This window comes from Strongyloides ratti (genome assembly GCF_001040885.1).
Source record: "Strongyloides ratti genome assembly S_ratti_ED321, chromosome : 2".
Taxonomy (NCBI): Eukaryota; Metazoa; Nematoda; class Chromadorea; order Rhabditida; family Strongyloididae; genus Strongyloides; species Strongyloides ratti.
The window spans coordinates 5,954,487-5,978,805 of record NC_037308.1 but is presented as its reverse complement, the minus strand read 5'-3'; the positions used below and the strand labels follow the sequence as shown (position 1 = coordinate 5,978,805).

Here is a 24,319-nt window from a genome sequence, read left to right as displayed (position 1 = left end):
ATCAATTCGGCTAAAATATAATAATAATATTTAACAATTTGAAAATAATTTTTGTTTATTTATATAAAATTACTAATTATAAAAAAACTTTTATATGTATAATATTTTTTTTTTAATTTGTAGAAATGTTTTAGAGATTATTAAATAGTAAATAAATTGTTTTTAAAAAAAATTTTGATTAAATTTTTTGAAAAAAAATGTGTTTTTGCTAAATTTTTTTGATTATAATTAATTAAAGTAAACTTTTTAAAAAAAATTTGACGACTACATACATTTTATGTGTTATAATTTTTTTAATGTAAGCCTAAATACAAAACAAGGTGATAAAACTAAAGATAAATTAGAAAATTTTACAATAAAACATTGCCAAATAAAAAAAGTTTCAAATTTGAATTCTTTATCGAAATATTTTATGCATATAAAATTAATCTAATTTCAAATATGATCATTTTTAAAAAAAATTTATATAATTTTTTTTTAAATTTTTAAATTATATTGCATTATAATTTACCAATAGCCTTTTGTTGGTCTATAAAATAACTATAAAGCTGAAAAAAAATATTAAATTCAACAAAAACTATTTACGAAAAAATGGATATTGAGTTATGCTACACTTTGTAACAACTTAAAATAAATTTTTATTTTTCTGGACTTCTTTTGTTAATAAACTTTTGCTTTATAAAACCTTTTTAATACATTTTATATATTAAGTGATATGAAAATAATTTCTAAGTTTTTTGGGTAATTTTTTTTATCATTTTTCGGTGACTTTTAAAGTTATAGTTTTTTGTTCATATTTTTCTATTGTAAACATATTTAATATAAATGTTTGATTATAAATAAAAAAAAATATATAAATTTATGAAGTGGTTATTGATGTAATAAAAATAAACATGAAAATAAATTATTTTTCCATTAATGTTTATTATACATTTACAATCATTCTTGATTTAATTAAAATTTAGGAAAAAAAGATTTTTATAACTCTCATGACATTCTTCGATGACTAATAAAGTTTTAATTCTAATGAATTATTATGTTTTATTGTGTGAAGCCATAAAAATTTTATAATACTAAAATAGTAAGTATCTACAATTTTATAAAGGTTTCTTCACATTCATTTCAAATTTTAGATCTTAAAAATTTCACTATTATTTTAAAATAAAGAAAAAATTATGTCAAAGTTAATCAACAAAAATTTATTTTAATAAATAAACTTACTTAGATGTTTTATCTAACACACAATCATATCACCTTTGAAATATTGTTGAATGAAAATTAGATAATCAATTAAAAGATTATAATGTAAAAGATTTTGAGAAGTTGTTAAAGACCTATTTATAAAATCACTTTTCTCTTCTAAATTTATTTAAAATATCAAATACTATAACTTCAGCAGACAAATACACGACACTCCAAATGTCATTTTAAAAGTAAATTTTGTAAACAAAAAATTAGTATTGTTTTTTTTCTTCGTATATACGTGTCTTCATAGTGACTGATAATCATATATATAATAAGATATCCAATGACATTAACTTTCTATAACCTAATAGAAGCTAGTTTGCTTGTACTTAATGGTATTGCCATTATCAATCGTGAACGTGTCTTAAATAAGGTTAGTTTAATGTTATTTTATTGTTTAATTTTTTTTTTTTAGTGGCTCAAATCTCGCCAAAATACTTTTGAGTATGGACAGCCGCATACATCAACAGGAGCTGCTGATCAGATTTTAAATCTTATTGTTTCTGTACAAACTGTTATGAGAATACCATTAATTTTCGTAAACATATTAGTTATTTTTTATAAGTTAATTCTTGGTTAATTAGCATATTTCTATGTTTTTTTTTGTTATTTTTAAATTATTTCTACAAATAAGGTATGTGTGAAATTTAACTAATTTTACCATCCTAAATATATAAAATATAAAATACTATTTGTTTATATTTTTTAATTTTAATCGGTATATAATAATTCCCGTTATATTTTAAAAAAAATTTAATATTGTTAATGTTGCTATGGTTATCAAAAAGATAAGTCTTAACATCAGCACTTAAATACTAATTATGTTTTTTTTTGTCCAAATATTTGTATACAATGGAAACAACTAGGTACATTTTTTTTATATAGACTGTGTTTGTTATTGTTTTTTTTCTCTAACAGGTTAATATTACAGCTGAGGTAATAGTCATTTTGTTGAAGTTTTTAAACTCTCTACTCTTGATAGTTGATTATTATTTGTGTAGTTATTTTAATAGGTTTTTTTTCTAATGTGTAATTTTTTTAGAATAGAAATTGTGATCATGTAATTTCTGTAAAATCTACTTTTTTTTATTGATTAACGTGGTTTATTATAACACCAAAACATTTGTTTTCCAGTTTTGTTATACAATTTAAAGTGTTACTGTTTAAAAAATTTATTTTTTATTATTAAAAATTTATTTCGTGAATAGTTATATTATCCCATTAATCATATTTTATCGTTTAATTAAAACTTTTTACTTTAAGTATGTTTTGACTAATGGTTAATTAATTATAAACGAAAATAGTCAAAAATTTTAAAGTATTTATTTTGAATTTTTTTTCAATTGGTTATTATTTATTTAATATAATGTATTAAATATTTTAGATTATTATAAATTAAATAAAATATATTAAGAATATGGAACGTATAACTGAAACTACATGCCTTGAAACTCATTTAGTAAAAGGAATTTTTGAAACTTTTAATAAGCACTATAGATTAAATCAAAAAAATATTGAAAGAATGGCTATTCGTATTAGAGAACCTTTAAAAGTTTGTCGAAAGGCAATGGATGACGGTGATTTAGAAAAAGCTAAAAGAGCTTTAGCGCTTTTGAAAACACGTATTGAAACTTTGTCAGAAGAGATGACGGATAATTGGTTAAAAGAGCAGGCATTAATTAAAAATTTTAAAGAACGTTGGTTATACATTAATAAAGTTAGTATTGATGAACAACGATTTACACAACAAAAATTTCACAGATATTTAACGGAACATTTGCTTCGAATTGGAGCATTAAAAACTGCTAGTAAATATGCGGCAAAATATGGAGTTGAGAATTTGGCAAATTTTGAATCATATAATGAGATTAACAATATCATTACATCTATTGATCAAAAAAATTTAGAACCTGCAATAATTTGGTGTGCCCAACATAAATCTAGATTAAAAAAAATTAATTCTTCATTGACAATTGAGTTAAAAATTCAAGATACTTTATCAAATTTACAACCTAATAATAAACTTGAAGTTCTAGATGCTTTGAAAAAAGTCTTACATGAAAATAATTATGAATGTTCAAATTCAAAAATTTCAGAGATAATTGGAGCTATCATTGTTGCTGGTGGTTGTAATATTCAAAAATACAATGATATGGTGAATACAAAGCGATATATACAATTGCGAAAACTTTTTATATCAGATGCTTCAAAAATTTACGGTTTTTATGGTGGGACTCCGTTTTCAATATCACTTTTACTAGGTATATGTGCATTTAAATCCACTAAATGTTCAGAACAAAAAGATTCTAAATGTATTACGTGTCGCCCATTATACGTAAAAATTGGAAACAAATTGCCTACTGCTTCTAGACGGAATTCTATTATACTTGATCCAATAACAAAGGAAATTTTAAATGAAAATAATGTCCCTATGATGCTTCCAAATGGTTTAGTTTATGGAAAAAAACAAATAGATAAAAATTCTAAAGATGGTGAATTTTATTGCACAATATCTAATGCTTCCTTTCCTGTTGAATCATGTTTGCGTGTATATATTCTTTAGGAAGATTTTTTTATGTAAGATTATTTCAAGGTAAATAAAAGCACTGAAATCATTAGCCTTTTTATAATACAGTATATTTACAATATAAAAAGTCATTGTAATATTTTGAAAATACGAATTCTATTTTTTTTGCATTTACGAAAGCTATAATCTGTGAAACCTATAGACCCTGGAGCAGAATATTTATAGATGTCTAGTCCTCGACCAAGATCAACCTCCCAACCATTGTTAAATCGTATTAACCGATCGTGGAATTCACCATAATTAATGTCTAAAACGATATTTCTTTCAGCTAAACTTTCTTTTAAATTTTGCACTATATCATTACATTCGGTAGCACTTGTTTTTAATGATATCATTTTTAAATTTTTTGCATTTTTAACTAGAAACTCGCAAAATACGGCAAAATTTATTGTTTGACTTTTTGACTTTATGTATGGATCTTCAATACGTACAGCTGTAGTTGTATCATCAATACATCTGCCAAAAATTTTAGAAAATGGATAACCTTTGTCATCCTCATTAATTTCTATTGTTTCATTTAAAATTTTAGATGAAACATAACAACCACGTAATTTTTCCACTTTATCAGTATATTCCACAAGAACTTTATTAACAGGAGCCCTACGCTGATCATTTTGGTTTAATTCTACATTGTTATACAAATTAATTTCACCAAAAAAGAAAAAAAAAAACAAACCTTTAAGAGCTTTCTGGAGAATTAGACACACTTGTAAGTAAGCATCTGAAGCATCTTTTGCTTTTCCATCATCTTCAAATGCTTTTCCTTGAACAATAAATTTTCTTGCATCTGAAATGTATTCATCAACTTTATCTGGCATCCTAAAATAAATTATTAAAATTTATCTTTAATTTCTTTTATAAAAAAAGTGTATATATTAATAAATGTTTATTATTGTTCAATAAATAAATACTTAAATTGATAACATTTGATATAATGAACGTTTTTTCTATTTAAATTATTTAAACAAATATGTTAAGTAAATATATAATAAACTTTTTAAAAATTAAAAAATAATAAAATAATTAGATTAAAAGAGATTTATTTTTATTAAAAATAAATGTTATAACTATTACATTTTATTAGTAAATTTCTTTAAGAAATTAAAACTAATAAAATTTTCTAATAAATTTTAGGAATATTATACGTAGTTAAATAATTTTTAAAGTCATTAAAAACATTCTTTTAATTTTTACAATATATTTTTATTTTCTTATTACGGGATATTTGAAAATCAACTAATTTTAAATATTTTTAGATTTTTGTTTTAGAAATGTTTTCTTCTAAAATTTTTTCTTTAAAAAAATTTGTTTTTATTTCTTCATTGTAAAAAATATAATTATACTAAAAAAATAAAACAGAAAAATATTTTGTTGTGAAGACAAGTGTTAATTTTCGTTTTAGGATAAAATACATTTACCAGATCAAACTTTAACCCTCAAAAATTTTTTTTTGAAAATTAAAAAAAAAAAGCCAAAACTTTTAATTAAATTTATCTTTTCTTTAAATCTTAAATTAGTTGATAAAAGTTTTTGAAAAAAAGTACAACAAACAAAAATAAGCATTTTTGTACCGCTACTTATTTTTTTATATCAATATGTATTTATATTTCTGTTTTGTTAGAAACCTAGTTGTAGTTGATTAATGTTTAAGATTTTTTTTAAATATGAAAAATGTTTATAAAGTATATTGATTTTTTTTCACTTTATTACAATAATAATTTCAAGTTATTCAACATTTCCTGTTGAAAAATTGGAATTTTTTTTCTTCACTGTCATTTATTTATTAATATCAATACAATTAAAAATAACACTATTGTTTTTAAAAATTTAAAATATTAAATAGATAACAACTTACGTAATAGTTATATTTTAATAAAGCAACATAACATTAGAAAACAATCTTTTAGCAATAACATTATATATTTAAAAAAAAGACAATCATACTTTTCAAGTTAAACTATTCTTGTATTTCATAGAAAAAGTTAATTTTTACTTGATGAACCATCTGGAATTGCAATAAGTTTTAAGATATTGTCTTTCTTATCATAATCTTCATCGCAAATATAGAAAGACTTTCTTTGAATTTGAATTATATCTCCTTTCTTCAATGTTTTCAATGATTCTTCTCCAACCATTTCAATAATTTTATGACTATTTCTATTGATAAAGTCTTTCCAATCTTCATCTTTACCAACAATAGGTTTTGAAATTAAATAATCATATTCATTACAAATTAAATTAACTAATTTTTCATTCTTAGATTCCGAAAGCCATGTAAATTTCAATGTTTTCTTGAAATCAGTATTATTTGGATCATATTCAACAGACATCTCTGTAATAACATCGCCATTTTTGACGATTTTCTTAACATTCATGTTGCCCCAATTTACAAAGGTTACAACGTCTCCTTCTTTTAATGCTTTAGCATCTTCTTGTTCTAAGTATACTTTTTGACAATAATTAACTTTTTTCTTTCCAACACTTGGATTCTTTGGATGAAGATCAATTTCTTTACTAATTTCTTCAGTTTGATTTAAGACATTAACAGTAACTAAGTTTTCCTTTACAAGTCCGGTGTATCTTGGAGCAATTGGATCTATTACTTTCTTATTAAATGCCCAAATTTTATCCCATTCCATTGTTACAACAGATCGACTTCCACCCTGAGCTACAATGAAATTTTTTAAACCTTCAACAGTAAGACCTCTTCTCATTATTCCTCTAACTGTAGGTAATCTAGGATCATTCCATCCATCAGCTATTCCTTCATCAACCATCCAAGTTAATTTTCTTTTAGACATCATTGTATGTGTCATGTTTAATCTTGCATAATCCCAAATATATGGTTTTCTTATTCCTAAAGCATCACAAATATAGTAATATTGATCATCACGATCATGATATTCAGTTGTTCTTAAAGCATGAGTTACACCTTCAACAGAATCAACAACTGGGCAGGTGAAGTCATATGTAGGATAAACTTTGTACTTGTTACCAGTTCTAATGTGTGGTTCTGGTTTACAACGGTAAATAGTAGGATCACGCATTGCTCCATTATTTGAATTCATATCAATTTTCATTCTAACACAACATTTAATACCTTCTTCTGATCCTTTCTTCATTTCTTCCCACATCTGGAGATTTTTCTCAACTGAATTATTTCTATTCTTAGACTCCTGTCTTGCTTCACGCTCATTCTTCATAGTCTCCGCATCGGTATCATCAACAAAAGCTTTTCCTTCTTTAATACATTTCTCACAGAGCTCCAAAAGTAAATCAAAGTGATCACTTGAATGTGTCCATCTATCAGGTTTGATTTTCAATATTTCTAAATCACCTTTGATTACTTCTTCAAAATGAGCATTTTCTTTAGCTGGATTAGTATCATCAAATCTCATTATAAGTTGACCTTCAAATTCTTGTTGATAGTACTGATTTAAAAGAGCAGCTTTAGCATGTCCAATATGAAGATAACCTGATGCCTCAGGTGGAAATCTAACGACAACTTTACCTTTTTCAGCTCCAGGTAATTCAACAAACTTTCCCTTATCCTTTGTTTTCTCTTTAGGTTTAGTCTCAATTTTTTCTACCTTTGAAGGATCAACTTTTCCAACAAATTTATGAACATTTTCAAAAGTTTTGTCACCAAGAATCTTGTTATACAAATTTTTAAAATGAGTTTGTTCCATGAGTTTTTTGTCTTCAACTAATCTTACAAACAAAGCAAGATCAGCTAATGTTGTCTTTTTTGGGATAACTGTTGAACTAGAACTACTAGCAAGACTTTGTGAAACAGAATCTGGTATTGCTGTTTTTAATAAACAAGCAGAAAGAACATTTTCAATAAGTTGAGAATCATTAAAATTATTACCAAGAAGTAAAGCACGTTTATTGCTGTTTCTTGCGATAAATTTGGCAATTTCAACATCTTCACTATACCATTGTCCACCAACAAAAATTCCTGTTTGATCTTTGTTGTTTTCATCAAGAACTAGTAAACTTTTTTCATAGTCAAATCCAGAGAAAGCCAATACTAAAAGAGAAGTATAGGGTAATGAAGACTTTTTGACAATTATTGGAAGTGTTTCATTATGTTGAACTTTTGGAGCAGCTTTTACCAAAGTTGGTACATCTTTTTTTTCATTACAAGAAACCATCTCTAAAATTTTATTTTTAAATGAACATGGATTTTATAACTTACTTCTAGACAATTATTATAATGATAAATTAAAATAAATTTAAAATCTCGGTTATTAAGATATACTTCTCCAAAAAGATATCAATTTTTCGTAGTGAAACATTGATTCTGTTAGAGCTGGCACTAAAAATAAAATGTCTACATCTCCGTCCTGGTGCCATTATTGTCGTGTAAATATTTTTGGTCCATAGGTCAAAAATGTCTACATTTAAAAAAAGTTAATTTCTTTTAAAAACATGTAAGAAAAAGGAGCTTCAACTAAAAACTTCTGACAAGGTAAGGAAAAGAAAGAAAAGCCAGAGATCAACTGAAAATAAATGAAGAAGTAACACATAAAACTATTGAATCTGTGATTCAAATGAAAATAATTGAATGGAACTTCAACTAATCAAGAATTTTTAAAATAAATGAATAATGACTAATTTTTTTTTGTATTTGAAATAAATGACGTTGATGTCATACATTCTATAAATTAAAAGTTAATAAAACCAATAAATATTTTGTTATCAATTAAATAATTTTCTTATATTTTTATGACAAATATAACAATAAATAAATAAACAATTTTATTTAAAAATAATATAAATAGATGTTTTATAACAAAAATTATATGAAATAAATATATTTTATTACTTAGTTATTAATGATTTAAAATTTCTTTTATCTAAAATTTAATTTATCTATTAAACCTAGAAAATTATACATCAATTAATTACGATATTACTTTTTAGTTACCGTTTAATGAAACTTTTTGACACTATAATACATCTAAAAAAATAATCAAACAAAAGATATAAAAATTTTTTAAACATACCTAAAAAGAATATTTATTACAACAATTTATAAGAAAACATTTTTTTAACAAAAGCACAAAAATAGACAAATCAAACAACAAATATAAATATCATTCTTCTAGTTTTATAAATTAAAAGGACAGTATATGAAAAAGGAAAATATTAAAAAATATTAATGAAATAGAAAATTTATTTAGTTGATTCAAAAAGATTTTCTTTATACAAATAAAGTTTTATCAGGAGTTAGAAATAAATGTACTTATTTATAAGTTGAGTTTGATTTCTTCCCTGAAATTCATATCCAGAAAGTGCTCAGAATAGTATATATATAGTGAGGAACTCTGTGTATAAATAATTTTAGTGTTTGTAATGTTTTTTGTACTTTTGTAATTTTATATTCTAATATGTTTGATACTTATGATGGGTGATTTTTTAATTTTATTAATTACTTTAATAATTGTGTTGATTAATTGTAGAAATACGAACATTAATTCCTTTAAATAAATTTTTACTATAAAGTTATAAAAAAAATATTTTATTTTATGTAATTTAAATTTATAAATAAAATTTTATAATTAAAAATAATTTTTCTTATGAAAAATTAAAAGATCATCTTAAAGTCAATTTAACTTTTGTTGAAAAAATATTGTTGATCTAAAAATAGAAGTTACTAGTAAAGATTATAAAAAAAGCAAACGTTTTTTTCAAGAAATATTCAAAGAGAAAATACTTTAGACATGTTAGACAAGTCTACATATAAAATTTCTACTATTCTTTCTGACGTAAAAAATGTTGAAATGTATCCAATAATATATTTTTAAACTATAGCACTGAAAAAAACCTGTTTGAAGATACAAGTGAAAGAAACTGTACGTAAATATTGAAAGAAATGATGTCAATTTTTTTCTTCGGTGTGGAGTAGCCTTAACCTTATTAAAAATTTCTACTAAACATATTAATCAGTATATGAGATATATTAAGTATTTTTTTTAAGAAAAAGTGAATTTAAATTATTTTTTTCTGTTTTTTTTATTCCATAAAAATAAATCTTCAATATTTGTTAAAATATTTAAATTTAGAATTATATTTATAAATATATCATGATTTTTTTGACTCATCGTATATTTGACTATTCGTCTATATACTCCATTTTACGTCACCTCTTATGTTCTTAAAAACAGTGAGTGATTAGTTTTTTTTTTATATTTCTTTTTAATTATATGTAGATTTTAGTTTAAAATTAAATACTCCATGTATTTTTAGATATAAGTTAAGAGAAATTTTTCATAAAGAAAAACATCTATTCTTATAAAAATTAATAAAAGTATGTTATTAAATAAGTTACTTATTAGCAAGAAAAAAATTTTTTATAATTAAAAATGTATGAATATTTTTATTTTTTATTTAGTAATAATATATTTTTTATTGAATTTTATATATTAAATAAATTAAATACTGTAACAAAACTTTTAATTTGTAGTATTCTTACAACTTTTATAGTTTGTTCAAAATTAAAAAACTTATACATTATCAAAGTATAAGTACGTGTTAAAATATTTATGTAATTATGATTCCATTAAAAATATTCCTTTAAATAAATAGATAATATATATCTAAAAATAGGTAAAAATGTAAAATACGTTTGCATATCGTTAAAAATTAATATTTTTTTGTCTTAATATGATTTTTTTTTATTATTGGTATGTTGTATCCTTTGTCCAGGCGTCATCAAAATTTAATAAAAGTGTAGTTTATTTCTAAAATGTCAGAATCTGTTGTTTCCCTTTCTAAAAGACAACCAGATCTTTTAAAATCTCAAGAAGATGGTCCATCAACATTCACTACAGCAATTCATGATAACTTACATAAAGGCAATAGTTATATGACTGAAGCCACAAGAGATTCTCATATGGGAAATGCACCTATGTCTGGAAATATTCCACCTCATGAGTTATTAGCAAAACATTCTCACATGATAACTACTGTTGAAGATATGTTTAATCAAAGACAAAACCTTCTTGGAAGTGCTTTTGGAGAACAATTTTTAAGGTATTTTTAAAATAAATTAAAATAATTAATTATATTTTTTTTAAGGGAAATTGACTGTGCCAGTAAAGTAAATAGAGGACCAGAAGGATTTTCAAATTCTTCAAGACTTCATTTAGATGTACTTCTTGGAACTGATGAATCAATAAACTTTTGTGACTACTTGAATTATGAATATCATCTTCGTGGATAAACGTTTAAAGAAATTATTTTTATATATTTATTTGGATAACATTTTTTTTTAATCAAAAATAATACCAATAAACGTTTCTATAAATAGAAATTTGTAAAAAAATATTTTACCATCTTTGATTATTATCAAAGTTGACTTTTTTAGTAGTTATTTTAATTTATCACATGTTAAAAGTTATTATGATCAGTGATTTCAAGAATAGCTTTTGATTATTTCTTAACTATATAATATCGCCATATTTTATCACTATATTTGAATGACAATTGATTGACAAGTATAAGAACCTCGGTCAAATATGTAGATAGCCATTACTATTTATTATTTAGTTTAATTAGACGATTATACTATTTGTGACCAGTACCACGTATAATTAAGAATGTTCTTGTCTAGGCAAAGGTATAAGTATTTCTTAAACATTAATATATTATTAATATATATATATATATATGATTTTAACCGCCAAATCAGACCACTTATCTGGTAACGTTATAAATATTATAATACTATTATTCATCGTATTTTGTTAATTAATTAGAAATAAATTCTTAATTTATTCAATTACTATCAACATTACCATAAATCTAATTAATATTTTTATATGATTATAATGTGACTTTTTTTAGTAAACAATTTTTAAAGTACATGAAAATTTTAGTACGTTCTTTTTTAAAAATAAAAAAAGTATTTAAAGAAACAATGTGATTGTTAGAGTTGCTCTTAAGTAACAATCATTGACATAAAGAGGCGTTAATTAATTATTATTGTTTATATAGATGAAACCATTTGCTAACTTAATTGTTGTTTCCTATTTTACGTCATTATGTAACAGTTTTTCGATATAAAATTTTTTTTTATTGTATATTTTTTATAGTTATATAAAAAACTACCTAGTTTTTTTTTCTCTTATTTTTCATGCAAATGTTTTATCATATAAAAATTAATATATTTATAAATAAATAATAACATTTATCTAGTTAGTCAAATGAATATTTGTTGATTAATGAACTAGAACTATTTATATTTGTGATAACTTTATTCAACAGGTATTATTAGTAATTAATGTGTTTTTTATAAGAATCTTAACATTAAAGTTCCAGCACAAATTTGATTTTGAAACAAAAAAAAACTATTCCTATCTTTGTACTAATATATTGTAGCATGACTAATCAATTGAAACGCCATAAGATGTACTTAGTTAATCTTAAATTGATATAAAAACAGAATGAACGACTAAATTGCTTGAATGGGTATAGGTATATATAACTTGTTATTTTTAATGGTGGTTGTCATTATTTATTATATATATATAATTTTCTTATGTAAAATTTTCTCGACAATTTTTATGATATCATAAAAGTTTGTGATCTTGGATGTTATCTTGTAATTTACACTAAAAATATTTATTAAACAATCAACATTCGTGCTTTCATAAAATATATTTATATCTATTTTTAATTTTTTTATTTTATGATTAAGATTAATTATTTGACATTAATACTTTGTGTAATTCATCTTTATTAACTTAAAATCATAAAAAAAAATTGGTTTTTAGGTTTTTTTTATTCTATATTTAATTTGTATGCTGCCCATTTCCGGTAAAATTTTAATTTCCTAGTATTTTCTGTAAATTGTATAAATAAAATGTAATATTTTAGATATATTAAATTATACCAAAGTTAATATTATATTGACTACATTTTCTATATAGTTCTATTATATAATATAATATATAATGCATATTCAATTGAATGGGATATTTCGAAGATTAGATCTTCGGAGAAAAAGTAAAAAGTTGGACAAAAATAGGATGAATTTATCATGCTCATTATCTTCTATAAGTACACAAACTTCAGGTTTTGCTTCGATGGGTTCTATTGAGTTTTTATCAGAACAAATACTACCAAACAATATTATTTTTAAAATTCTAGATTATAATGATAATATTTATGATTTAGTAAAATTACGAGAAGTTTCGAAAGATTTTAAAACATATATAGATAATCGTTTATCATATTTACATTTTATGGATATTAGAAAAGGCAACATTAATTTTATTATTGGATCCAATTATACATATGGAAATTGGTATTTTAATAAATCTAAAAATTTGGCTTTACGAATAACTAGACGTTCCAAAGTAACCTCAGATAAAAATATTAATTGTATTCCTCATTCACTTGAGGTTATTGTTGATGATGAATGGTCCTCAACTGATGTCAATCGTTTACTTTCTTTATTAAAATTTTTTCAAAATTATCCAAAACAATTAGTTCTTGATGCTCCAATAATTGAATTGGTATGTTTTTCAACATGCATATATGATTATTTGCGTCCTAAATTTTAGATTGTGGTATCATTATCTTCAATTGATGTAAATAGGTGGTATGCATTTCAATGTTTTATGAAAGTAGCTAATAACTATGAAATGAGGATGTCTTCTATTAATGCAAATATAAAAAGACCATCAATCACCATGAATAATTTAGTTTCTGTATCAAATAATAATAGATTTATAAATAATAAAGAAAAAACCACACTTTTTAAAAATGTATTTTGGCCAACAGTATCAATATTTACAATAAGAATTTTCAAAGGACAAGAAGGGCATTTATTACGGTTGATTGACTATAATGTTAAGATGGATAAATTTTTTGACAAAGAAATATTAAATAAATTAAAAATTCAAATAAATGAGGAGTCAATAAATCTACCAAAGTTATCTGTTTCATCAGAAATATCAGTCTACTCTCATATGTCTGATAATTCACTTTCAAATCATACGTTTTCATCAGATTCTTTAAAACGTGGTGTTTTTAATTTTCGTTGTTGGGCAGGATCTTGTGGATTTGATTCACAATTTTGTCAAATTATAAAATCAACTGTATTTTAGTTTATAAGTTATTTATGACTTTGTATTTAAATTTTTTTAACCCTAATTTATTAATGATTTTTTTTTAATCGTATGAAAACAGGGTTTTTAATAGTATTTAAAATAATTTTAATAGCATTTATTAATTATATTTGCATATGAAGATTTTTTTACAAAAGTTTAGCATGCTTTACCAACTTTTTATTTTAAAATCATCAAATAAAATCTGTATAAATAATTCTAAAAACTTTTTTTATTACTTTTAATGAAATTTCATTATCTTTTCTTTATATTTATCAAGTTTCTGTACTTGATTATATTATTTTGTTACCATGTTATATTATCAAATTTTAATAAGTTAAAAAAATTTTATATTTTAAACAAGAATTGGTTATTGATAAAAATAATAAAATTGGAAAATTTTGTATTTTACTATAAAAAGACAATTCATATAAAAAAAGCAATGGTTTAAAAATACGGGAGACTAATTTTTAAAGAAAGTAATATTAATTGCTAAAAAATTTTCCAATAAAAGCAGCAATAAAAAAAAATGGAAAACCTGTCCAGACAAGTTTAGATGATAAATTTTTGATTGAACCAAATAATTCATGAGAAATTGTTGGATGTGACCATGATATTTTTTCATTACAAAAATCAGAACCTTTACAACAACAATATTTTCTTTTCTTTTCAACATTATTATCCACAAATGTTGTATCTATACATGCAATTTTTGTACCATTTTCATTAGGTTCAACATAATTTAACATCTCTGAACATCTTGGACTATGAAATATATATTCAAAATCTTTCCATTGTGAATTATTGCCAATTATTTCATCTTCAATTTTAGCAGTTTTATATTTATAAATTGATTTAGTTTCACAACCATGAAAAACTTTTGATACACCACCGATTAAATCCTACAAAAAAAAAGAAGAAAAATATACTATAAAATTATTTTTTTATTACCTTTTCCATGTAAAGTAAACAATATGGTTCAATACATTCTTTATAAACAATTGTCTCTTCATCTGACTTTTCTTTAGCAAAATAACATTTCTGAAGATCATCGTTTCCTTCATATTGAAGAACCATCATAGCTAAATTACATAATTCTCCTTTATTACAACAACATTCAGTACTTTCTTCACTATTTCCAGATTTATAACATCCTCCAAAATTTGTCCTACCTTTAAGATTTTCTTTATTTCCACAAAAATTATTTTCATCACAATTATACTCATTACTTGTAATATTATGATAACACCAACCACCTAAATCATCAACTTCACAAACACCCTAGAAAAAAAAATATATTTTTTCTAAACAGGTAAAAGTATTCTTACTTTTTTACTATCACTACAGGAACGTGAATAAACAAGATAAATATTTAGAATAAAAAAAAATATAGATAACTTCATTTTGACAAAATTTCTAATAGTATAAAAATTGCCTTTCCACATCATATCCACTACTTATTATATATTTATTAATCTATTAATCTTCAATGACTCTAATGTATAAATTTATTAGAAACCCTTAAATATTTTACAAAAAAAAATTAGCAATAAAAGATAAGTTAAATTTCTTCTACAAATACTTGTTCTCTAACTGGCCAAGATGCATCTTCAAATGTTAAGTTTAAGTCTTTATCTGAAACTTTACGTTTTGGCCTGTCAAATTTATATATAGCATATTCTGCTGTAGGATATCCAAGAGACACAATGAAATTTACCAAATCACCAATTTTATTATTCTTATAAAAACGACGCATACTTTGTTTACTATCTGGAAAACGAATTTTTACTGTTACAGTATCTTTTTCATCACTTCCAGGTTCATCAGGAACTTTTAAAGCAGAACTTGCTATCATTTCACTTTTTTTTATTTCCTCTAAACGTCGATTTTCTTCTTCCAATCTAGAAATAATTTTGATTTTTACATATTATTAATTTTAAAAACAAACCTTTGTAATTCAGCAAGTCTTTCTTGCTCCAATTTTCTAGCTCTATCTCTCGCCAGACTTTCTTCATAACCTTTACTTTGTTCATTGATTGTATTTTCACGATCTTTTCTTGCAACATGCTCTTTAATATCACGATCCTTAATAGTATTATATTTTTCACATGTCAAAAGTAACTTATTAATAATGCTATCATCAGAATCCTCAATTGAAAAACTATCATAAACGGAAAGAATTGCACGTTCTTTGATGAGTAAAAATACTTTTGGTAAATTACCTTCAGTAAGTTTTAATAAATTGTCACTTTGAATATTAAGCTTTTTAAACATATCATTTAAAGCTTTTCTATTTACAGTACTTGTAACATCCCAAGCCCATGATACGTATCGATTTGTAATAATTTCCTTGATAGTTTCGTTAAAAAATATTCTCAATGGAAAAATGTTATTTGATACAGACTTGTCATGAAAAATATAAATAAGAACAGGTTTTCTGTCTTGAATATTTGGATACGGTACATTAAGGGATTCTTGTATAACATCTGAAAGACTCCATTGAGTAAATGGTGGTGTAATCCCATATCTAGCTTCAAAAACAGTACTTAAATTATGAAGAGCTTCTTCCACACTGGTAAAGTCTTCAGGAATTAAAGGAACACCATTGGCTCCTAAATCACGATCATCATCAATAATCATACAATCATCATCTGATGAATAGATATAATCATCATCATCGATTTCATCATCGTCAATAATAATCTCCTCATCTTCATTTTGTCTTCTTAAATTATTTGATGAAGTATGATTTTTAGGAAGAGATTCATTATTTACTGAAGAATCATTAGAAATTAAAGCAGATAAAGAACTTTCTCCTGTATCACGTGTTAATCTTCTATCTCCGCCGATAAAGTCAAAGTTTTTAGACACAGCATTTTCAAGATTCCAATCAGATGCAACCATAACATCAAATGCCTCCTCTGTACTCACAAGATTCATAATTTCCTATGATTTATAAATGTATAAAATTATAAAAACATTTATAATAATAACAAACCTTATATCTCTCAATAAGTTGGCGTTGATGAGTAGATAGGGATATAGGAAGCTCATCCATCTTTCAAAAACTAAAATTGATTTTTTATTAAAAAGCTGTATAAACAAAAATTCACTAACAATGTAAATAAGTATTTAAAAAAACGATTAACAATTGTCTTTAGATAATAATACACATTTAAGCGCGTCAAAAGAAGGTGTGGTAAAACGTATCCATAGAATAAAATCAGTTTGGGCAAGTTGTTGTAAGAGAAATGAAAAAAAAAAAAAATTATGTAATGGACCTATTTGGATTTAGAACTGCCCAAGTAAACATATGTAAATTATTGATATGAATATGTTAAATAAAAGTTTTTCATTTTATTTGATTATATGTATATCATAGAGTAGTGATTGTGTAACAAATGTGTTCTTTTAAAATTGACATTTTTTTTTTCTATTAAATAATATGATAAATTTATTTTATACTTTCTTTTTTGTATTTTTATATTTTTATCATTAAATAATACAGTCATTTACTCAATGTGATAATTTTCTTATTTTAAATTATAAAAAAAATTTTTTTTTATATTTAAAGTTATTTTTTATCAAATTATTTGATACATGTATATATATTTCACGAACCATATGTGATTAGATATGCTAATATATAAGTTAGTAATAAATAACATCTTTATATACAATTATATATATATATATCTTTTTTTGTGTATTATAAAATTTTAATTATAACATTATTTATAGAATTAAATAGAATAAATCATCAAAAATATAAAGTTAAAAATTAGTTTAAAGATATAATATATATATTTATAAGTATGTATGTTAACAATAATGAGTTTATATTATAAATATTTACAAGTAAAACATTTTTTAGATAGTAAAAAAATACATTAATATTTCAGTGAAAAAACATATGACAAAAGATTTTTATAAATATTTATTCTATATCTGTGATAATTGAATTGTTATTACATTCTTACTTTTAAATATTGTTATTTTGATCGATAAATATTTATTTGTTTAAAATATTATCACCTATAAAATTTTATTTTACCTTAATAAGTTTAAAAAAATATAGGGTAATACTACTTAGTATCGAGTATGTTATTACATTTGTTATATTAACCAGATTTTTTAAAAAAAAAAACAAAATTTGATTTTAAAATATTTATCTGGTATTTAACAATAAAAAAAACACTTATTGTCAATATAAACAAAGTTTAAAGTTAAAATTCTTTTCTTTTTTTTTTGCTATTTTACTAAGTCATTTTGAAGAAGTAATTAATTGTAATTATTTAAAATTGTTTTAATATTACAAAAATAGTATTGAAACAATTTCTTAATTTTAAAATAACATTAAAAAATAAATATTAAAAATTAGTCTCCTACATTAAAAATCCATTTAAGTGAATTTACATATTCCGATGAACTTTTATCATATTATATCAATATACTTTGAAATATTTGTAGTATTATATACAAATTAGCCGAAAAAAATTGAAAAGTAGATTTAAAGTGTTATTAAATACTTTGTCTAAATATATTTTGTGTTAGTAATAATTGTAGATAAAAACAACTAAATATTATACATATCATGATTCTGGTATTATTAAATATCCCGTAACTATCAAATTTTGAAATATTTGTGTGCAGTGTATTTTTTTTTATCTCCTAATATTGATAGGAAAAAAAAAATTATTATTGGTATAAAAAATCAAATAATTACATATTTATTTTAATCAACTCAATAATAATCACTATTTCTAGGGTATATATTGGTCACATATTCAAATATTTTGTCATTTACATTAATATTTCGTCAATAAAATAAGTTAAAAAGTTCACTAATTATTTCTAATTAAATATAATTTTTGAATATATAAAAATAAAAAAAATATATGTATATAAATAATATTTGTAGAAAGGTATACTATTTTTATAAGAAATTATATATGTTAACTTTAAGGTTGGAAAATTTAATAAATTAAAAAATAGGCAGATGACTACTAAAATAATATTATATTCTGTGATAATATTTTTAAAAAATAAATTTTTATGTACTTTCATTAGGATGAATGTTTAATTGACTAAAAAATAAATCATATGGTTGGTGTGATATTGTTATAATGTATTAACTCTTTTTTTAAAAAAAAAAACATTTTTTTAAAAATACTAATCTAATTAATGAAATTTAAATTCTTAAATTTTATCTAACCTTTGTTATTTTTCTTTTATAAGCTTTTAATACAACACTCCTATGATTTTTATTACATCGACACAACATTACTACTATAATTCATAAAATTAAAATTAACTCTTAAATAACATGTCAAAAGTGCAATCTGATACATATATAAAAGTACACCTTTCTGAAGTCATTTTGCTTGGAGTTTATCTATCCCACCTCTTTGTTAAATATTATTTTACTTTTTAACTGTATAATTGATGACTGACTGTTGGAAAATATTATAAAGTTCCTTGTTGTGAGTTATACATTCCATACTAATGTATGGCTCCAAACAAATTTAATATTAAAATTTATCTGTCACTACCTACCCATAGAATTGAATAACACTGAGTTATATATAGCATTATTGTATCTATTAATACACATATAGGCTATTCTCACTATTCAAACATTTAATTTTATATACAAAATATTTCATCATAATAAATTTGAATAGCTTCAAAATTACACTTTTATATTTACAAAAAAAATGATAGGAATTATTATTATTTTAAACCATATTTTCGGGGTATAAATCAAATGAACTATTTAAAGTCTTTTTTTTTTTTTTTTGATAAAATATTTTATAAAAATTATTACAGTATATTTTTTATTTTAAATATTTAGAAATTTTCATGTATTTTACTTGGTAAAAAGCGTATGAGTTTAATCGAAAAGAAAGTGTACATATATATTTTTAGTTGAAGAATAAGCGCATTATTTCTTGATTAAATATTTGTCGTTATAGGACCGACATTTAAATAAAATTTAAGTAGTGGGGAAAGTATTACGATAGATATTTTTTACAGCTTCAAAATTTTTATATGGAAGTTGGTATATTTTATATATTTTATTTTTTTTTAAGTGACTAATTATTTTATAATATTGATGATAAAATACTTTAAATCAATCGTTGTATTTTGAAATATTTTTTTTTATATAAATATTGTAATATTATTATTATTTTTTTCTTTTAGGTTGACGACAACTTAAAAATGAGCTTTCCACGTATAAGTGATGAACTTTCTACTATTCCAATCTATATTGAAAAAGCACCATCTAATCAAAGAAAAATTGTTCAAGCTTTAAAAAAGAATCAGAAGGAAGTTTTCCTTGCTGAAGTTGAATTTTATAAGAAAATTCTTGAACTTCAAATTGAACACCAAAATAATGTTAATAAAATATTAGATGTTCGTGCCGCTATTATTAATGGAGAAAAACAAATAACCGATGAGGATTGTGCTGATGAGGCTATCTCTAATTTGACAGATGAAGATCAAGAGGTAATATTAAATGTAGTTATAGTATGATTAATGTAATTTTTTTTATAGAAAATCTTCCAAGGACCACCAACAAATGAAAAGGGTATTAAAGGATTTTGGCTTCATGTTCTCCAAGGATTCACTGAAACATCAGAAAGAATTCTTGAGAAAGATGAACCAATTTTAGAACAATTAAAAGATATCAAGCTTAACTTGTTCAATAACGGAGAAAATGACCAAGGATTTACTTTATCCTTTGTTTTCGGTGAAAATGATTTCTTCGAAGAAAAAGAGTTAGTCAAAACATATAAAACTTCTTATCGTCCAGAAGAAGGCGAAGAATTTTGGCTTTATGATGGAAATCATATTGTTTCTGTTGAAAGTTCCAAGATCACTTGGAAGCCAGGTAAAAATCCATTAGTAGGAAGACAAGGAAAAGATTCCTCATTAGAAGAAGCTTCATCCTTCTTTGAATATTTTATGGTTGCTATTAATATCAATGAGTGTTCTGATGAAGAAGACAAAGAAACAGCTTTTGTTGATTTTGAACTTGGTCAATTATTCCGGGATGAGGTTGTTCCACGTGCTACTTTAATGTACACTGGTGAATATATTGGTGATGATAATTTGGATATGTATGAAGATGATGAAGAGGAGGAATCAGATGATGATGAAGAAAATTAAATTTATACTTGTTATGCTACCTATTATGATTCGTTTATAGTAATTCAATTTAACATTATATATTGTTTATTGGTAATTGTAAACTTCGTTGTTGATTCTTGTTAAATCGCATAATTGAAAATTTTATAAAATTTACCACGATTTTATCAGGTGTCCATTAATATATGTAATGGAATTGTTTATTGTACAATAGGTAGTTGTGTAAATATTATCACCAAAGCAAGGAATCAAACTATTAAGTTAAAAGTAAACAAAATTTTTATCTTTGGATAATAATATTTTGTTATAATAGAAAAAAAAAAGATATAATTTATGTACTACACTGAATCAACTTTAGATAATTTGCTGTACATTTCAATAGTTATTGTCCTTTCTCTTTTATCAATTATTTCATCACAAGTATTTTCTAAGCTATCGATGATTTCGTTTTCTAAATATTTTATATCACTTTTAAAATTTTCAACAATTTCGTTAATTTTTTCTTTACTCTTTAAAAAGTAAGTATCTTCATTATTATTATTGTTTTGTTCTTCTCTTTCAATGGACGTTTGGTTTAATATTTCATTAATGTTTTTGTTAAGTCTTTCTCTTTCAATAGATAATAATGAATTTGTAATGGTTAAATAAATTGATTCTTTAAATGATTCAAAAATTTCTTCAATATTTTTATTAACTTCTTCTTTTTTATCACATATAAATGTTTGTCGTTTAATATATTCTTTTAAACATATATAAGAATGATTTCTATGTTTTATTATGACACAATTAGGACAAATATTTTTATATTCTTCTGAATTAATTATATTGTCTTGTGTTTCTTCATTAATACATGATAAACAAACAAATGATCTAGTCATTTTGTGTGACATTTCACATGAATGACACATAATTTCATCAGTAGTATCATTTTTTGTTTTTAAAATAAAAGCTATTGCTTCCTCTAAACAATAATTTTTTGATAATCCTTGTATTGGTACATCAGTCTTTTCTCTACAAATAGGGCATGTAATAATTTTTTTAATATCATTTGATGAATTAATATTTGTTTTTAAAACATCACAACAATTAAAACATAAACTATGACCACAATTTAAATTTCTTGGATCATTATATAAATCTAAACATATTGGACAACATAACTCTTTTTCAACATATAATGAATCATTTTTTGTTTTTCTTTTTATTATTTCATCATCAATGTTAACTTCTCTTTCAATTTCACTATCACTCTTTTCAATTTCTTCACAATTCATTTCAATTGCCTTAAGATTAATTTTATGCAATTTATCTCTGTACTTTTCAACATCATAATGTATAAATAATGTTTTATTTTTAATTATTCTAATTCCAAAATTTGTTGCATTTTTATCAATTTTTAGTATTATATTATACTTTTTCCAACAAATAGGATTATTTCTATTAGAATCTTCAATTTTCCATATATGTAAAGAATGTTCTTGATTTATATGATTTTTTACAATTGTTACAAAAATATGATAATTATCATACCATGATACACACCATATTGCATTTAAATGTTCAGGAAATGTACAAGTTTTCTTATCTGGTAATAATTCATCAACACCAACTGTCATAAATGATTTATCAGATGTTATTGATTTTGTATATTTAGCCATAAAATTATCTTTATTTTTTGATATAAATATAACCTGTTCCTCTTTTACAAATGGAAATTCCCATATTTTCAAGTCTTCCTCTGAAGTACTACTTTTTCTTTTCTTACCTCCACTAAGTAACTCACCTTTTCTTTTTTTTAATGTAAATGATTTACAATCTAATTGATAAAACCAAAATTCAAGTTCATTTTTTTGATAAAAAATAATTTCAATTAATGTATCTTCATTTCCATGTCCAGAAGAGTATTGAATATCATGATAATTAAAATTTTTTAACTCTTCACTAAATTTTATTTTTATTTCACGTAATTTAATTAAAATTGAATTATTATTTGATATTGAAAACATCACAAATTGATAAAATTTTTTTACATTATTATAAAATAAAATTACTATATGGGGAATTGTTTCAAGTGATATGACAAACAATGATATTTTAATCCATTTTTTATGGTAATAATCTTTATCAAAAATTTTCATTACTTCTTTTTCTCCATTATTAAGGTTAAGTCTTATGATATTTGAAGATATATTATCATAAAAATAACCATAATTTCCATCATTAGAAAATGCTATATTATTTAATGAATTATAACCACCAGAGTATGGAATTAAATAGTCAGCTTGTATATTAGTATTCATTATAGATTGATAAATTTTAAAAAAAATATATATATTTAAGATTATTGATAGGTAAAAATAAAATTATAGAAATGATATATAAATAAAATCAAATAACAAATTTAACAATGTTTACTCTCTACAATACAGATAACTCAATGATTCATGAAATATATATATATATATATTTTTATTATTAAAATACAATTCAGTTTTAAGATACAATAATAATGAAGAATACTATACACATTTATATTTGATACAGGTCCTTATGACCACCTTTCTATCTAAGCAATGCCCTTATAAAAACATTTAACAGTATTTATAATCAAAAGAAAAACTTAAAGTCCTATGATTGATAGTAATAGAAATAAATTTTATATATATGTATACTAATATTGTCCCATTTATATTCAGATAAAGATTTGACTTGTTATTTACTTTACAAAGTAATTTTACTATAATTATAATTTATTACAATACATCTTTAAATGTTTTATATTAAAAGTTAAAAGCAGAAATATTTTATCACATATTTAATAAAAAAAAAATGTTTCTAAATCTTTTATAAATAATAATAAATATATATAATTATAATAAAATTTTATAATAATAAAAAAAAGTTATTATTTATAGAAAATAATTCAAATATTTTTAATTACATATAAGAGAGTGTGCTAAAAATATTTTTAAGTAGTTTTAAATAATAATATAAAATATTTATAAAAATATTTATAATTTTATCAGGGCAAAAATTCAAATTCAAATAAATTTATTTATTAATAAAATAAAACTAAAATTTATTATAAAAAAAATTATAAACAATAATGAATATAGTTTAAGGTGATAGAAAAATATTAAATTTGATAAATATATTAACTTTGATTAAATAAGTGAATATATCAATCTTAACTAGAAAGAAATATGATATAGTA

At 22.5% G+C, this 24,319-nt stretch overlaps 9 protein-coding genes across 9 annotated transcripts; 4 read left to right on the top strand and 5 right to left on the bottom strand.

The window, feature by feature from the left end:
• Positions 1-1,528: 1,528 nt before the first annotated feature.
• SRAE_2000191000 (Macrophage erythroblast attacher) lies at positions 1,529-3,808 on the top strand (the record flags this gene model as incomplete). The annotated part of the gene is made up of 3 exons (XM_024652916.1): positions 1,529-1,618; positions 1,661-1,783; positions 2,660-3,808. 3 exons carry the CDS (start codon positions 1,529-1,531, stop codon positions 3,806-3,808), a joined length of 1,362 nt encoding a protein of 453 aa, XP_024506446.1.
• A 92-nt stretch (positions 3,809-3,900) lies between these two features.
• SRAE_2000190900 (Hypothetical protein) lies at positions 3,901-4,650 on the bottom strand (the record flags this gene model as incomplete). Its single annotated transcript, XM_024652915.1, has 2 exons — positions 3,901-4,457; positions 4,509-4,650. 2 exons carry the CDS (start codon positions 4,648-4,650, stop codon positions 3,901-3,903), a joined length of 699 nt encoding a protein of 232 aa, XP_024506445.1.
• Positions 4,651-5,814: 1,164 nt separating this feature from the next.
• On the bottom strand, positions 5,815-7,989 carry SRAE_2000190800 (Bifunctional glutamate/proline--tRNA ligase; the record flags this gene model as incomplete). Its single annotated transcript, XM_024652914.1, has 1 exon — positions 5,815-7,989. The coding sequence occupies one exon, from the start codon at positions 7,987-7,989 to the stop codon at positions 5,815-5,817; it is 2,175 nt and encodes a 724-aa protein (XP_024506444.1).
• A 2,597-nt stretch (positions 7,990-10,586) lies between these two features.
• On the top strand, positions 10,587-11,063 carry SRAE_2000190700 (Proteasome maturation factor UMP1 family-containing protein; the record flags this gene model as incomplete). The annotated part of the gene is made up of 2 exons (XM_024652913.1): positions 10,587-10,873; positions 10,919-11,063. 2 exons carry the CDS (start codon positions 10,587-10,589, stop codon positions 11,061-11,063), a joined length of 432 nt encoding a protein of 143 aa, XP_024506443.1.
• Positions 11,064-12,795: 1,732 nt separating this feature from the next.
• Positions 12,796-13,953, top strand: SRAE_2000190600 (F-box domain-containing protein; the record flags this gene model as incomplete). The annotated part of the gene is made up of 2 exons (XM_024652912.1): positions 12,796-13,359; positions 13,408-13,953. 2 exons carry the CDS (start codon positions 12,796-12,798, stop codon positions 13,951-13,953), a joined length of 1,110 nt encoding a protein of 369 aa, XP_024506442.1.
• A 485-nt stretch (positions 13,954-14,438) lies between these two features.
• SRAE_2000190500 (Hypothetical protein) lies at positions 14,439-15,356 on the bottom strand (the record flags this gene model as incomplete). The annotated part of the gene is made up of 3 exons (XM_024652911.1): positions 14,439-14,855; positions 14,905-15,234; positions 15,282-15,356. 3 exons carry the CDS (start codon positions 15,354-15,356, stop codon positions 14,439-14,441), a joined length of 822 nt encoding a protein of 273 aa, XP_024506441.1.
• Positions 15,357-15,514: 158 nt separating this feature from the next.
• SRAE_2000190400 (FAS-associated factor 1) lies at positions 15,515-17,011 on the bottom strand (the record flags this gene model as incomplete). Its single annotated transcript, XM_024652910.1, has 3 exons — positions 15,515-15,854; positions 15,902-16,899; positions 16,952-17,011. The coding sequence occupies 3 exons, from the start codon at positions 17,009-17,011 to the stop codon at positions 15,515-15,517; spliced, it is 1,398 nt and encodes a 465-aa protein (XP_024506440.1).
• Positions 17,012-20,004: 2,993 nt separating this feature from the next.
• SRAE_2000190300 (Nucleosome assembly protein (NAP) family-containing protein) lies at positions 20,005-21,126 on the top strand (the record flags this gene model as incomplete). Its single annotated transcript, XM_024652909.1, has 3 exons — positions 20,005-20,010; positions 20,158-20,463; positions 20,512-21,126. 3 exons carry the CDS (start codon positions 20,005-20,007, stop codon positions 21,124-21,126), a joined length of 927 nt encoding a protein of 308 aa, XP_024506439.1.
• A 317-nt stretch (positions 21,127-21,443) lies between these two features.
• SRAE_2000190200 (Zinc finger, RING-type domain and Zinc finger, RING/FYVE/PHD-type domain and WD40/YVTN repeat-like-containing domain-containing protein) lies at positions 21,444-23,405 on the bottom strand (the record flags this gene model as incomplete). Its single annotated transcript, XM_024652908.1, has 1 exon — positions 21,444-23,405. One exon carries the CDS (start codon positions 23,403-23,405, stop codon positions 21,444-21,446), a length of 1,962 nt encoding a protein of 653 aa, XP_024506438.1.
• Positions 23,406-24,319: the final 914 nt, after the last annotated feature.